Source organism: Anas acuta, chromosome 1, assembly GCF_963932015.1.
Source record: "Anas acuta chromosome 1, bAnaAcu1.1, whole genome shotgun sequence".
Lineage (NCBI taxonomy): Eukaryota > Metazoa > Chordata > Aves > Anseriformes > Anatidae > Anas > Anas acuta.
Genome location: NC_088979.1, coordinates 67,038,140 through 67,055,433, shown reverse-complemented (window position 1 = coordinate 67,055,433; position 17,294 = coordinate 67,038,140). Strand labels below are relative to the sequence as shown.

Below are 17,294 nucleotides of genomic sequence, written 5' to 3'. Positions count from 1 at the left end.
GTGAGAAATTAATACTATACTGATTCACATCATAGTCAAGGTAAACAAAAAAATAAAGTAAAAACACAGAAGCCCCCACACAGTAACCTCTCTCTACAGGTAGGTCTGCACACATTACTGAAAAGAATACTGTACTACAGAAAAATTCCATTTCTGTTTTCCCCCCAAATACTAGACAACAGCTTGTTGGTGGCTACATACACTATGCTGTAATATAAGACTTGTCTCAGTTAGCTTTAATGACAATAAAATGATCCAATGCTTGAGACTGCTCCAAGCCTATCCTGTAAGCAAATTTGCCAAGTGCTTGCCAGAACAAGATGCTTAGCTATATTCCTTCCTAGAATGCACCACTACCTACCACCAGAACAAAGCAACTACATTCAAAATACAATTCCACTGTTCATGATACTTATAACCTATTATTTAAAACTATGCTCTAATAATTACTTAATCTAGATACCTCAAAGTGATTTTTTTTAAGGGATGAAGTGAAATAGCAAGAAGGCTCATTTTATCAAATTAAAACAAAATAGAACACGGGCTAGTACCTTGTATTTCCTCTAACACTCTTATGGGGAAATTAATCAACAAAACTTGTTGTTTCTTCCTACTACATATTTGATTAGAATACATCAAATATATCAACTTCTTTCAAGCATCACCATAAATTTCTCTTGGATCAAAAAGACAAAAAATTATAAATGCTGCAGCCACAGAATTTTAAAATGAGACAGACCTTTCCTAATTCTATACATCTCTCAGGTAAGTTTTAGCGAGCCCATCAGGTCCACGATACACTAGATACTAAAACTATTTCATAACATAATACTGGAATTGAGTGGAACATTCTCCTTCTATTTGGGTTTTCATGGTATGCAAACCTTGAAAGATACACGCTTATACTCTGAACAACTGATCAGTCTGAAAAAATGTCTAGATGCAGTAACCACTATGCCCTCCCAAGCTCACCAGAATCAAAACAAGAAGGTATCACACAGACAAAAAATGTCTGCTTACTTAAAATGAAACCTACTATGCATCTAGTAGTTCCTTTTCATTCTACAATCTATTTAATATCAATACACCTTTATTATAATCAATGGAATTTTCTTCAGAGTGTCACAGTGCCTAAATATATTTCACCGTACCAACAACTTACACACTAACCACATGACTGAAAGGAAACATGGTGCTGCATGCACAGGCAAGTTGGTATCAGACCGGAGAAAGTGTTGTAATGAGTGGAGACAGCAGGGGCAGAACCTAACTCATGTGAAAAGCTGCTTTTATTCAGAATTTCTGCTAAATTCATGTACCTTTTTATGTCTTAAATATTTTAATGTATGATGAGCTCAGTAAGTTACCTAAGATGTCTGCAGCTGAAAATTAGAGCAAAATTGTGCCCCAACTAAAGGTAAGAATGACAAGAACAATTTCTTTAGTCCGTGCCTTCCTGTGCCCTGGCCTGAGATGATGCTGTCATCTTGTCTATCTTCATTGGACTCGTCGACTTTTTCCACATCGCAGCAGAGCAGATCCCCCCATGAGCTGATGGAGTCACTTCATGTGAAATTCAGGGCAATGCAGAACACATTGTCCTCAATGGAAGGCAAGGTAGAGAACCTCTCACCAAAAGCTGGGAAACTAGACAGGCACATGGTGAATGTGGAGCAACGGATGGAGAAATCAGAGGCCAGGACCCAAGTCTGTGAAAAAGAAATCGCTGAGAATAAATCTGTGACTAATATGATGGTTAAAAACTGCTGCTCTTTAGAATGAAAAACAGGGGGAGATACTAGGGTTGGGGGAAAGGAAGCCTAAAAAACATTCACATCTTGGGCATCCTGGCCATGGAAAAAAAGACCACAAACTATGAATTTTGATTAACATATGTTAATCCTCTAACTTTAGGACATGAATGTTAAAGATGGCACGTATGTAGAGAAATAATTTCTACTACTCAGGAAGTCCATCTCCAATTTGGAGATTTAGAGAATTTTTTTAATTTAGAAGTTATACATATTCGGATGAATTCAAACAAGAAAAAGAAAGTATTTCATAAAAGATCCAAGATTCCCTTGATAATAGATATCTGTCTAACAACGCAGATCAAAGGCAGGAAAACCAGTATCACTAAAGAAGTAGTGTGCAAAAAAAAAAAAAAAGGTAGCTGAAGCTGCAGAATTCGGTATTTGGTGAAACTAAGTGATTCATAAGTTTTTCTTTTCCTTTGTTTTGCTGGTTGTTAATTTAAAACATTTTTTTCTAATAGGAAAGACCCGGAGAAGGCAAAAATCAGACAACGGTCTGAAAAGCATGAAGCATTACAAAATGAAGTTGGTTCCATGGTGAAACATGGATGCAAAAATATGTTTGTGCTGAAAGTTGTTCCCAACTACCTTTTTATTTCAACTTACAAAACATTCCCCCCAAACTCAATTGTGTATGTTTAACAGAGTACAGTTTAAGATTTGGTATTTTTGATATTTTAGAAAAAGCATTTTTCTATGTGAAATATGTGCCTGCTGGACCATATTTACTTGTGGCATAGCACAATTAAGCACATGCTGTGAAGTGTTTCACGTACACCTTCTAAGATACCGTGGTGTTAGAAAAATCTAACCTGCACTTCCATCTTTTCATCTAAGACTATAACTAATTGTAATTTCTTCTCCCCAAAAGACAACTCATGTACTTACGAAAATGCAAGCAGAAACAGCATGCTGCATTTTCGTTGATAAAAACATTGTATATGGAGATAAAAATTAGAGACCAAAATATATTCTGAACCTGCAGCTAATAAGATTGAGACTGTAAAAAGAGTGGTAAGAAAAAATCCTTTCACCAAAACAACAGGTTGTATAATCAGACTAAGTATCAAGAAGGAAAGAGATAGCTGCCTGCCTGTATGCAAGCCAGTGAGATTGGATGGTGAAGTTAAAAGACATGAATGTGTGCATGTTCAGAAAAAGCTGCTGCAGTAAGAAACTGAGTTTGTTATACAATGAGGCTGAAGTGTGCTGTACCTTTAAGCAATACATATAGTAGAAAAGATACTACTGAATTTGTGAATCATAAAGAACATGCTGGTTATCAGCTAAACTTCCTTAATTTTAACCACTTCACTCTCCAGATTTTGCTCGACTATATTAAGTCACATCCTTATCCAGTCTAAGGACCTAATAAAAGTTACGATACCACTGCGTAAAACTGAGCTACCAATAAATAGTTCATACACAAGCCATTACTACAGAAACCCAACTCCATAAAAACCACAGCTATCTTTGTAACACGCTTATACATGGCATTGCCAACACAGCACAAGCTAAGTCTGGAGCATCCTGAAGAGTCTTTTGAAAGTTCAAGGCCAATGGGTTCCACTAACATATATTCTACTTCAGTTTCGAAGTGTGAAACTGCATCAGAAACGCAAATGAAATGGCAGCACTTCCTGTAATATCTTGTTTTTTTCCCCTCTTGCATCAACAATAAAACTAACTCAACAGTAAACTTTAGAACAACAGCATTTCCTACTGCAAGGCAGGTAAGAAAAGTGCACCGACAAAGGGCAGAGGAAAAACAATTTCCAAATCTAAACTGAAATTAAGTAAGGGCACAAAGATACTTAGTTACTTAAAACTTCAAACTGATTATGCAGACTGTTGTAAAAAGAAAAAAAAAAGAAGAAAAGTTGCTAGTTAGGTTTAGCAATTTACTTTCTCATAGTAAATGCAGTTCAGGCAGTCCAACAATAATAAAGCTTCTCACTAATAGTACGTTTTGTTTACACACAAAGTAAAAAATTTCAACATTACTGTAGGAAAGTAATGAATTCTAAAATTACAAATGCCCTGGTTTTGAGAAAACAAATTACTCATGGGAGTTGCCACAGAACTTCCAGACACCCAAAATGCAATAAGAAGCACCCAATTTAACTCACTGTACACTGATATTGTACCCATACAATTCAAAAGCCAACTTCAATTGATTTTCTAATCTGTCATTTCTACTTTTATAATTAAAAAAGTAGCCTTATAAAATTCATTTTGTACCTTTTCTATAATAGGTTTACTCAGAACTGAATGATCCCAGACTTTATTTCTTACTTAAGATTACTTAGTATACCTCATACTCAATAAATTAAAATCTAAAATTACTCAAAAATAATTCACCCACATTGTGCAAAGAAAACTGATAAAAAAAGTCAGTGGCACATCAACACTGAGGCCACAGAGCATTAGTGTCCAAAGACGTTTTTCTGAAATTCTGCACAAGAAACAATAACAATTGTTCTATTATGCACGTTAAGGAAAAAGTCTTCAATAACAAAACAATTTAAACAAACAGACTTATCTGTACCTGCTTTGCCATTCAATAGCTTATTCTGGTAATATTGCCTTTCAAGCTGGGGGTTTGCACCAGGGCGCAGCGGTGCCTTTCCGGCCCCTCTGTTGCTAGTAACAGCTACTGGCTTTCCTGTGGAGAAGAAATGCACATATTTAGAATTATGTCAACACTGCTAATAGTTTACATTTTAATAACTCTGTAACTAAGGTAAGATTATAAAGAAGTCTGCTCTATTTTTAGTGATTTCTTTCAAGCTTACACACTCTCAACAGCATTAGGGAGGAAACTGCTATGGAAGTGATTTTGCACTGGCACTATGGATTTCATGACTGCAATTAGAAAGCAAAGAGAGAAGTTTTGAAAGGGTGAAAACACAACCATATTTGTTTGTCCTTACTAATTACTACAAATCAAAGTTGTGAAACTTCACCAATGCCCTAATGATTCATTAGTTTAAGACACAGAAAACACCGTATTGATTTTAAATACTTAGCTTAAGTAAGAGAGCATATGCATACCATCACGCTCAGTTTCATTTGTTAAATTACCTGTGTAACATCAAGTCTCTAGCTAAACTTTTGACTTTAGTAATATCAACACCTCCATAATTTTTCTACAGCAAGCTAATTTACACAGTAAAAGTTCTGGCAGGCTTCTACAGAACAGAAAAAAATACTTGCAGAAAGTCCTCGGCTCTTTATGTTCTAGTAAAGGAATTTGAAACTTGGCAGGAAATAAGTTTTAAAGACACACACAGACTAGAATCATCTTTGACACTATTGCTCCTGCTTTTGGGCAGAAGAAAGGAATTACACAGCTCGCTCTCCTTCATTCCCAAGGTCTATGACAGCTGGGCATCAGATAGTCACACTATCTTCAGACTTTGGCATCAGCAAAGTTCAGTGTTTGCACAGCACTAGTATTTCCATTTCTGAATGTTATGCTTTTAGAAAACAAACAAACAACTTGCTAAGGAGCTCCACTAACTCTTTGCGTGTTGTAAGAATGATCACACGCTCCAACTTCTAATGGCAATTCTGGCTCTCTCTTCCATTTGCTTATGGATTGTGAGAAAATAAGGATGTGAAAGTCACATGGTCTGAGTATCAGACAACGATAACAAAAAAGAATAACAAAGTTCATTTGTACAGCTTCTCTCTCTTTTTTTTTTTTTTAAGGCTTAACTGAGGAAATTGTAGTATCTTGAATGAAATACTTACCTTTGAGATCGGGTCTATTTCGGGTAGCCACAGACACAAAGAAGCAATCCATATCCACGTGCATTATACAGCTCTGTGGCTTGGCTGAGCTTGCAACAGACACATTACCTAGTATGAAGATATACCAATAGAAAACTTGAACCCTAATTTATATACTTTAGTACTAATTACAGTAGTCATCAAGGACTATATATTTTTTTTAAACCATCTTAAGTTAAAAAGACTTCTTTTTAAGTTAAAAAGACTTCTGTTTCTCCACACCATACACATTTCCTAAATTCTCACAGTAATGTAAATATACAGTAGCTAAGCACCCTAAAAAATTCATCAACTTGAGGTTTCCATTTTATTTTCTTGCAATTAACAATTTCTGCCTTGCTATATCAAGTTCCCTCAACCCAAGGAGATTAATGCACATTATGGAAACCGAATCTTAACTCCACTGTGTTAACACAACGCAGCAGAGAATGTTTTTGTTTGCTGATCAGAAGACTGTTCTAAAAGACTAAAAAAAAAAAAAAGTTCAGCTGCACTGAGAACTACCTTTGATTCTTCATCAAACACACAAAATGAGTGTTAAACATTCTACACAACTGGATTTCATCGCTGCTGTACTACGTTCACGCAAACATGAGCAAGACAACTAAAGACTGAAGAACTTACACAGCTAACATAGTTTGTCAATTATTCTAGATGCTCAAGTCTAAGTCTATGTTGCTGACTTACTAGAGGAAGCTAGAACTAACAACAAATATCGTAATTTGAACAATACATACTGTGTAATAGTGAAAAAATACGTATCAACTGAATTGTGTTGCCTGACAACAGTGGCAATTGCTGAATAATCAAAAAATGCTTTCCTGTTTTTCATAATTTACCACTGGGGCTCGTTCATAAAAACCAAACAAACAAACCAAAACAAGAACAAGACTGTCTTATGAGGGGCCTATTTACAAATCATGCAATCAAGTTGGTACCTCGGAATTTGCTACTTGTCAGCTGAAACAGAGCAATTATTTGAATTCTCCAGGCCAAATCAAAGAGAAAGATATATTAGCTTATACCATGTTTTGTCAGAAAATTATGCATTAAGGTAGTTTATAAGCTAACATGTTTTATAACTGGGGCGTGATAGCATAAACACAAAATCCATTAAATTATTTATCTAACAATAAATTTTTAGAACATGGTACTTCATCATCTGGAGCATATTTTCATATGATTATAAGTGAATATTTTTGTAGCATAGCAGAGTCACTCTCTTTAACAGAACAGAACTAGTCTTTTAATTGCATAAGACTAAATTAAGATTCTAAAGATGCAAAATACTTAAATCGCTATGTGCAACACTTTGCCTCTCATAAATTACACATACTTTCATTTTGGCCCTTGATGTGCAATATAATGACAAAACATTTCTCTTCTGTCACACGCAAGGTTCAGAAGTATCATATGACACTATTACTCATTTAAACAGACCCAGAGGTACACAGAAATCTAAATTAGTTTTTTGTTAGTATCTCATTTCCAAATGTTACTCATCTTTCAATTTTTCATACTGAACTATATAAAAGCAGCAATGTGTTTTTTTTCCTTTAGGCTTTCACATGGCAACTGCAAACCTGCACATTTTGATAGATATATTTTCACCCCTTCGATCAATCTACGTATCTTTGTAAAGTCAGGAACAGTATTTCTACAAGAAGTATTGAAAACAGACCAGAGTATTGCATTAAGTCACAATTTAACAAACACAGAAGTAGTTGATCTTTTAGTTTTCAGCACATCGAAGTCACAAGCATTTCCAGACAGCCTGTAATGTGAATATTGAACATTAACCTAATTCACCTCATTTAGACATTCACTGTGTGAACAAAGATATAAGGTACCTTCTCAACATAAACCTTCTTAAACAAGTATCTACCTGTGTCAGTTTTAAGTGCAGACCTGCCTGCTTTCCATTTTTTTAATTTTTCCCTTCCTGGAAAGACACCGCTGTTTTTTCTCTGCAGGCTGTTGACAAACTCAGTCAATTCACTCTTCCACGTTGATATATGATGTAGTCTTGAACGCGAATAAAAGTCAGAAATGAAATTACAATCTGAAGGTTTGGACACAGGTAAGGAAGCTGCCTTGCTAGGATTAGGTACAGAAGTGCTTTTTGTGCTTGAAGGCCCCTGAACAGTGGAGTGGTGAGCACCATTTATTTTAGTATTACTGTGCAAAGATGAAGATGAGGATGAATTACTCATAGTCCTATGTGGATTCCACGAAAAGTCTGTATTTTTGTTGCTTTGCTGCAACTGCTGCGTTGTGCAGTCTCTAAAGTCAACCATGCCTTTTTCAGTCTTGTCCTCCTCCTGCACAGGGCCTGGAGAGAACCTACTTGCAACGCTGTTGCTGGAGGGCACCAAGCAATCCTGCGTTTTTAAGGCACTGGTACAAGTGTTGTGTGTGTGTCCGTTAAAAATGGCAGTGCTGTCCTTCTGAGACTGAATGCCATTCTGTTTCCTTCCAGGAAGGATCTGCTCCAGCTCTGTAAATGCCAAACCGCTATCATCTTCTTCCTCTTCTTCATTCCAGCTACTTGTTCCATTGGGTGTGATCTCACTTTCCATCTCACACTTTTTAATATGATTTCTGAAACAGATATGATAATTTAATATAGTCTCTTTTATTTAAAAAAAAGATATACTTACAGGTCACTTCAAGTGCTAGGTATTATCTTATCAGTTGTTATCAGTATATACCTGGGAAGTTTTTACAGTCTCAAGACAATTACTGCAAATTCTGGGCTATGTCCTCTCAATGTCACAAAATATTGCAGAGCTGTACAAAAAATTTCACAGATTTGCTCTGTTATTAATGCAGCATTACCAGGATATTACACAGTTTTTCTAACATGAGCATGACTTTGGGCACTCCTATTCCCAAGCCCTTTATTTTGACTCACCAGTCAAAAATAATCAGTCTCCAATGGAATTACAATTATTTGGTAACAGAAACGTATTGCCATGGACAGCATGGCAATAATGGTGCAGGAATCATCAGGAGAGTTTAAAATTATTTTTTAAATCAGATGTAATTTTACTCTTCTTTTTACCAAAAAAAAGTACAAATAGAAAATTTCAATTTTTTTAGAAAGCAATTTAGTTCAATGTGTTAGATTCCTTTTATCTTCTCTCAAGGAGAAACCTGTTCAAGCTCTGTAAATCAAACTTTTTTTTAAAGGGCAAGAATGATTTTAATCTTTTAAGCATGTAAACCAAAATATTCTTCCACAAGTGCACTGGCAATTTATATTTACTTTGATGCCGTAAAGACAAAGCTTTTATTCCAAAAAAATTAACTTTATAGCAATCCTAAGCAGAATTAAAAACATAGCCTTTGAAAGCTGTGCATACTCTAGGTCTGCTGGAAAAAACAACTACCACTCCCAACTCCCAAAGCTAGCAATTTAAGTACACTCACAAAAAACACATGGGTAATAATTAACTATCCAGTATACCAGAAAGCAATTTAATTGTTATGATTTTGTTAAGATTATCACAATTATAAATTATATTCAACATAACAGTTTTGAGGAGTTGCATGCTTTGAAGTGGTATATCCAGTGGTACGTAGTATCGCAGTGTAAAGAAGGTTTTGAAATTTACAATTTGAGATTAAATTAATATTTTTAGAAATCTCAACATTCCTTGGATTTAAAAAACATCAACAACTCAATAGCTAGAGGTGATGTTGAAAATATCACACACCATTCAAAATATAGGTAAGAAATACCACTTAGGATATTTGTTTTGTGTTCCAGTTTTTATCTGTTCCTAAAAATATAAAATCTTATTCATGGTAGAGTCTCCCTAGCATTACACACAACTGGATTTTAAATTCATCAGTGGACTGTGGAAGAACAGAGATCACCATAACCAAACTATAGTATGTTGTACAGTATCTTTGGTATTGCTTGATCAAGGGCATTGAACCAGATGATCTCCAGAGGTCCCTTCCAACCTCAACCATACTGTCATTCTCGTCTCTGTACAACAAAGTAAAATACATTCTTCTGAAAAAAATGCAATAACCATCTTAATTAAAAAAGAATAAATTCACCTCTACAGAACACACTGTTCAAGTAGAAGGCTTCTTTTCACCTTCTAACTTCTCTACCAGAGTTTTGCTACTGTCTTTGATTCTGTTCCCTTCTAGCAGTCTTTTAAGAAAATTCTTTGTTGTAATAGGATTTTTTAATCCATTTTCTCTCTTGAGCATCACTCAAATCTTCGTGCTATCATATGTAAGGTACACTTATTTTTTAAAAAAGAGGCTAAACTAAGAATTTAACTAGTAGCATGCATTAATATTTGTTCCTAGATACCTTTAGCTAAAGTAATCAAAAATGATTGAAATGAAGACCTACTTTTCAGTGTTACTAGTCAGAATCCTTTAATGTATGCCTGTTGCTTTCATACAGATACGCTACATATAGAGGGACTCCCAGGTCATGTTATCAAGCAGTGTCATCTAAAGATTAGAGACAAACCTTGGAGTCAAGAGAATTGAAGTTCCATCTTCAACTACTTATGGAATCATCTGATCTCCCAAGTTGGAAGGGACCCACAAGAATCATCAAGTTCAACTCCTGGCTCCACAAAGGACCACCCAAAAAATCAAACCCTAGATCTGACAGCATTGTTCAAAGGCTTCTTGAACTCCAGCAGACTTGGTGCTGTGACCACTTCCCTGTAGAGATGGTAAAGAATCTTTTCCTAACACCCAGCCTGATCCTCCCGTCACAGCTCCATGCCGTTCCCTCAGGTCCTGTCACTGTCCTCAGAGAGCAGAACCTGCCCCTCTGCTTCCCTCATGAGTAGACAGAAGGATGCCATGAGGTCACCCTCAGACTCATTGTCTCTAAGCTGAAGAAAATATTATATCACATGTACTTCTACTTTTTATTTCAGTTCCTCAGAGTTTGCTACCTATAAAGCTAAAATCAATTTAAAAATGTTGTGTAGTTATGGTTGAATGATTAGCATCAGCACATATGATTAGAAACACTTACACCCTGTTGAGATCTTTAGCTATATTGCTTGGACCTGGCATGGCATCTTCAGGTTTGCATATGCTATTAAAACTGAGACCTTTTTGAACACTTGACTGCTTGGTGTAAAGCTGATACGGAATGTGCGAGAGGAGACGTCCAGCTTTTATGCTGAAACAAACAAAAAAGGAATAGGTTACATTTAAAAGCATTTTAAAAAAATATACAATAAGCTATTATTTTGTTGATTACCATTTCTGTTCTGCAATACGCACTTATTGTCCTTTCTAAAACCCTTTTCCCTCCAGTAACTAGAAATTACTTCTCAGTTCAATCCAATGTAGCGATGTCTGTCTTTACTAAAAAAGACATTTGCACAGTTGTGTGGGGTTAGTTTGTCATACCCATATATTTCATTTCAAAAACACACACCAACTAGTCAAAAGTGATATTAATCAATCTATATCTATCATGAATGGTCCAGGTTATTCTAACTGAGCAATGCTGACTGATCTCTTAACTTGATGCAATTCAAGTACACATGTTCCAAGCAAATTTGGGCAGATCTTGAAAGAATTCTGCTAGGATGCAGTTCACTATTAAAGAGGAACTCTCACTTTTTCCATTCCAAAAGAATAATTACCCCTTCTTGTGAGAAAATCCACTGAAGAAATCTAGAGAGAAGAAAAAAATCCAAATAGACGTTCCATAATTATCTACTCCACAATCATTCCAGTTCTGTACTACATGGTCCACTGTATCTCCCTCTTCTTTTCCTTCTCCCACTGAAACTGCAACTGTATTTCAATAACTGCTAAACTCCTTAGTGAAATCATGGACACTGAAGTGGTATCCTCTCAAAAATACTCTACTGCATGATTCCATCTCTCCATCCCAATGGATGTTGCTGGTAGAAAAGATAACATTCTCAGCCTATATTCCACCTCTCATTCGTGTACTACTTGTCATACTGACCGCTGTCACAGATACAGAAGCTTCTTGCATCAGAGGAACCTCTTTCACATCAAAGCAGCTTAATATTAATGCTCAGTTTTGAAGTTACAATTGGATTTAAATTTTTGAAGAGAATTTAGCTCAGTGACATAAACTCCTTTGCTGTTCTTCAACACCTGAACACTTGCTCTTGGAGATGTGCTTTTTAACAAGCTCCAATCAGTAATACAGTCAAGGGAGTTGAACAGTGGAACAGAAGCCCTTCAGAGGAGCTGTCTTGCTGCAATTAGGGAAGAATGCAATGGGAGATTGCATTACCCAATTAGATAAATTAAAACCAGCTAGCATACACATAGATACATGGTAAGGTTTCTATGGGAATGGGATAGTAGAAACAACTCTTAAATATATCACTTAAATATTGTTTGATACGTGAATATATTACATTTAAAAAGGAATATGATTTACACTATATATTGCCAGAGTTGAAAATAACATGGTAGAGTTCCAAAGCTTTCTTGTACAGAAAATGGTGATGCATAGAAAATGTTGATGCAGCCAACCAGCTGCTAAAATGTGTGGTTATAATGTTTCCCGTATCACTCTGTGAACTTGCATAACCACCCAGGTAATTATCTCAAAATCATTTCATTAATTTCAAGGTCATTAAAAAAAAAAAGGCATTTACAGATTTTGTTCATGCTATGATTTTAGCTACTGGAATAGCTGTGCTGCTAGATCAATACACAGCTGTTTTGTTTTCTTCCCCCCCCCCCCCCCCCAGGCTGTATTAAGAGGCAGCAGTGAGAATCTCATTGGAGATGCACTGTTCAACATCCTTCCCCTTTTCACACTCCCTAGATCACAGAATTTAGAATGATTAAACAACTAGGTTGGAAAGGACCTCTAGAGGTCTCTAGTCCAAAGCCTGCTTAAAGCAAGGCTAACTTTGTTCAGGTTGCTCAGGGCTGACTCCATCCAAACACTGAATATCCCCAAGGGCAGAGAGTCTACAGCCTCTTCAGGCAGCTGTTCCACTGCTTACTCTCCTTCACTGTGAAAAATCTTTTCTTTATACTCAGTCAAGTTTTTCTTTGCTGCAATTTGCACCTATTGCTTCTTTTCTTGCTGTGCACCTTGAAGAGAAATCTGGCTCCACGTTCTCTTTAACCTGCATATGGGTCATGAAAGACAGCAATGAGATCCCCTTCGAAGTGCTCTCTCCAAGCTGAACAAAACCAGCTTCCTCAGCCTCTCGTCATACATCACATGCTCCAGGCCCCTATTCGTCCTGGTAGTTCTCCACTGCACTCACTCTTGTAAATGAGGAGCCCAAAATTAGATACAGAACTCCAGATGTAGCTTCAGAAGTGTCAGACAGATTGGTCATCACACCAGTGGCCATATTGTTAACAAAGCCACTAAAGTGCAACAGCTCTGGTATGGACCCTTGAGAAATGTCACTTGTAAACAGATGTTAGTTCAACTGAAATGCTGACCACTACCATCTGAGTCAAGCAGTCGAGACAGTTTTTCACCCATTTAGCAGCCCGCTATCCAATCTTCATCTCCTCAATTTGCCTAAAAGAATGCAACAGAAGACTGCCAAAAGCCCTACTGAAGTTAAAGCAAATGCTATCTACTGCTCTCCCGTTGTCCAGTCACCTCACCACAGAGGACAACCAGATGGGTCACGCATGGCGTGCCACCCTAGACATAGCTTTGAGAAAGGCACATTCCTTTATCTTCACTGACTGTGGTGAAGCTGATCACAGTGCTGTTATTTTCTGGCTTCTTTTTCTTTCCCTTTTAGGAGACAGGCAAGTCATTTGCCTTTTCCCAATCTTCTGTGATTTCAGCTGATTGTCATGAATGTTCGGAGATGACAGAGCAGTATAGCACTGACATGAGCTGGCTTCTTCAGTTTCCCTGGTCCTGCCTGGTCCTATGGAGTTGTTTATGTCAGCTTTGCTCAAGGGAACCATAACTTTTGCTTTGTATACCTTTAGCAGCACATCTTTTCTCCAAACTCTGCCACTAGACACACAGGCCTTCAAGGCACGAAAGCAGATTGTGCCAGTAAAGGCTGAAGAACACACGGTACCAAACACCTCAGCTTTTTCCATATTCTTTATCATGAGGTTTCCCTGCCATTCAAGAGCAGGCCAGCAATATCTTTGGCCTTCCATTTGCTTCTGATACAGCTATTTGCACTTAACAACAGGTTTATAAATGTCTGACTTGGACCATAGATCAGAATGTTCACAGTTCAGAATATGCAAAGCTTTTAATGCAGAAATAAACTTCAACACATGCCTTACCATTCTTGTATAAGTAACTCTGAAAAATCCTATCTTACACAGTTCACATGGCAAACTCCAAATTACTGACATTTTTGGTGTTTTACCAAAATCTCTTTGGTGGCCCCTAAACAAAAAATTAAAATAACAACTATTGTGATAAGTGCTGTGGTAAGTTCATTAATCTTTGGAAAGCAGTCAGATGCTATAGTGATAAGCACCAACAGAAGATGGGAATTAATTATTCATTCAATTTTTCAGCAAAGATTTCAAGTCACATGCAGTAAATAAGGAACAGGGTTACAAAGAAAAGAAGCAGAAAACAAGACAATGAATTAGCAGTTTGTAACCTGAATTCAGTCTTTTCTGTGTAGAGAATGTGGCAAGTACCATAGTGAAACAAGACAACACGTGATCATATAATTAAGAACAAAATCATAATGTGTGTACACAAAGAAATTAAAGCTGGATGGACAAACAATCTTTCATTTTGCAACCTTGGTTGGCAGGACTAAAAAATCTAACAGCATTGTTTTATTGGCAATACGTGACAGTAACATTTTAGGGTTGACTTTAACCAAACTCAAAAAAAAAAAGTCCATCAGACTGCACTGTCATGAAGTGCACATGAATACTGAGCAAATTTCAAACCTCTAGATCCACTCCACAGATTCTCACCAACTGAACTACTGAGGATAACATCACTTGGTATTCCATGTGGCAAGGTACTACACAGTGACGGAGTATTTAACCAATGAGTGTTCTTCAATAATGTTGAGAGAATAGGAAAAATAGGGTGTACTTGTGAAACTAGCTTTTACTCCAGATTTTGACGTGAACCCTGTTCTACTGAGACAGTCAGCTCCCTGCTTCCTTGTGCCTAATTGCAGGAACCGGCCTCAATTCTTCTGACTTATCTTACAGTACAACCTTCTAAAAACTGGAGATGCAGAAGCTAAATGCGAAACACCATAAGGAAAATTTTAGGGGATTTCATAGATTAGGTTTTAGCAGGTCTCTACTGAAAGTAAACTGATTTTTCCAACTTGGTTAAAATCACTAGGAACTTTAATGGGCAATGAAAATATCCACATCTTTCAAACCACAACACATTTCCTGCCAATTTTCCAAGTACTGAAGTTAATGGGTAAGACACTGAAGCTTTAAAAACAACAACAAAAAACGGACATCTTTTCCAAACCAAAGAACCCGCCTTTTCTGACCAAAATTAAAACTAACAAACAAACAAACAACAATCACATTTAAGAAATTACATGCTATGAAACATTTGAGTCCAAAACCAAGAGGTTATATGGAACTGTAAACAGCATTTTACAAGTATGCACACAGAAACAGTTCTTTGCCTATTTCTGCTGGGCATCTAGGAGAGGCTAGTTAAGAGTAGTATGACACTGACAAAACGATTTCCAGAACGTATTCCTGCCTGCCATATTTCCCATGGGCTCCTCAGAAGACAGATGCAAGCCAGATTAAGTGCTCTGAGCCTAGCTATCATCTTTTTCAAGGGCCTGAGGACAACTTTAGTTGATCCTATATATTTCAGCGAGTAGAAGAACCAACAGACTTAAGTTATTTGGAAATCAAACCTTGGGTTTCATTTTGTTTTTTCAAACTCATATAACATGATGAATCTTCGGGTGGATTAATTTCACTTTTATGAAAATGCTTTTAAATTTGACCTTCTTTATTTACAGGTAATAAGAAACTCAGGCAAAGCATAAGGCAAGAGGTTAATTAAAAACCATCATCTGACATTTATTCAAACTTATTGAGATGAGGGCTGGCCAATTGACTGGATATTAAAATGGAATTAACAGGCTAATGTTCAGTTTGCGCTATGCCTGAGATTTTCTGAATATTCTTTGCTAAGTTACCTAAGGAACAATCACCAAGAAGCAAATCTTCAAAGTGACAGTGGTATTTTTACTCAGCTGTTGCAAGGATAGATTTATTTTAAACTAAACCATCATCCCAAAATGAAACCTTTTATAAAGCTATTTTTCTACTTTTTCCCCCCCTCTCCAAATGAAGAAATCTCGAAAAGCAGTAGATCAAAACTCACCTTTCCATGATCCACTCTGGGCGAACTACTTTTTCTCCTTTCAGTTCTTTTATTTTGGCATTTGGAAGATTGGTGGCAATGATGTGCGTTGTTTTTGATCTGGAATAATATACATGGTATTGGCCTCCATGCAACATCATTAGCCGTCTTAATTCATCAGCTGAGGGATCTATAAAATTTTAAAACAGAAATATTCCTGCTTTGTGTCAGCAAATACATTAAGAAGAACAGTGGTTGAGAAACAATGTCATGATCAGAACAAGTGCAGAGCATCGTTCTTCCCCTGAAAACCTTGCAGGTTTTCAAAGACCAAATCAGAAATGCATTTCTTGAGAAATGTAGAAAAACATTTCTGAAAAGAGTGATTCAAAATGCAAACATTCTGATTGTCACAGAGGATCTTTCCACAATATGTATGAAGTAAGTGGGGGGAGAATACTCAAGTGGATTTAATGCTAAACTAAAAAAAAAAACAACACACTTCACTGCAACATAACACAAAATGCAGTCTTAGATTAACTCACATTGTAACTGGTTTGAGATAACAGTTTACATACAGAACAGAAAATTAATATCAAAAGGGTTTAGCAACAGCAAAGAACTCCTACTGTTCAATTTCTGACATCATGAAGCAGGTAACATTTCCTTACCAGACTATTCTTGAATTACTACAAGGAAGAGAGACTACCGTACAAACTAACATCTATTCTTATTCCCTCTAACATTACTGATTACCCCAGTAATTATTCACATTAGGAATATTTTTCATCATGTAAAAAAGAATACTTTGCCAGAAGTAGAAAAAAAGGAAAAAAAAGCTTTTAGAAAACCTTCACAGTGGTGCCACATTGGCAACAAAAGGTTTGGGTCAACACAAGCAAGTACAATGTTCTGAATAGTGAATGGGGCACAAGAAATCAAGAAAGTTCTGGTGAAAGGTGGAAAAAGTTGCTGCTATTTCTAGCAGTGCCCATTCATGTAAACAATTTAGTAAAGTAACAAATATATTCAGAAACTAAATGCGACTTTACTTTGAAAACCTAAATAATGAAATACAAAAGGAACATAATACACAAAATTTAAGATATACGATAATTGTTACTTATTTACTTAGATACAAACACACGTGTTTTATAGTCCTTTACTACACTTTGGACATTGAACAGACATAGGAACAAAACAGAACAGATCCTTAAAAAATAAAAGCTTCACCTGTAAAGCCATTGACATAGATGGCGACTCCACTAAAGATACTTGATGAATTTCCATCCCTCTGGTGCTCTATGGCTGAATCTGACCGGAATTGATCCTCCAATTTCTTAACCTTTGCCGACATGTATCCTCCC

The 17,294-nt window shown here is 36.4% G+C and overlaps 1 protein-coding gene across 12 annotated transcripts in view; it reads right to left on the bottom strand.

Annotated features, from left to right (window-relative positions):
* The window catches only part of REV1 (REV1 DNA directed polymerase), a 107,463-nt gene that overhangs the window by 22,717 nt on the left and 67,452 nt on the right, over positions 1-17,294 (bottom strand). For 6 of the 12 annotated variants that reach the window (XM_068680662.1, XM_068680678.1, XM_068680679.1 and 3 more), the window contains 6 exons: positions 17,161-17,293; positions 15,949-16,117; positions 10,633-10,782; positions 7,495-8,210; positions 5,571-5,678; positions 4,363-4,479 (listed from right to left, as the gene is read on the bottom strand). In XM_068680662.1, the coding sequence (XP_068536763.1) occupies positions 4,363-4,479; positions 5,571-5,678; positions 7,495-8,210; positions 10,633-10,782; positions 15,949-16,117; positions 17,161-17,293 (1,393 nt within the window). Of the gene's footprint in view, positions 1-1,367; positions 1,683-4,362; positions 4,480-5,570; positions 5,679-7,494; positions 8,211-10,632; positions 10,783-13,886; positions 13,993-15,948; positions 16,118-17,160 lie in introns of those variants that run through there. The other 6 variants (XM_068680725.1, XM_068680715.1, XM_068680683.1 and 3 more) reach the window with 5 other exon arrangements.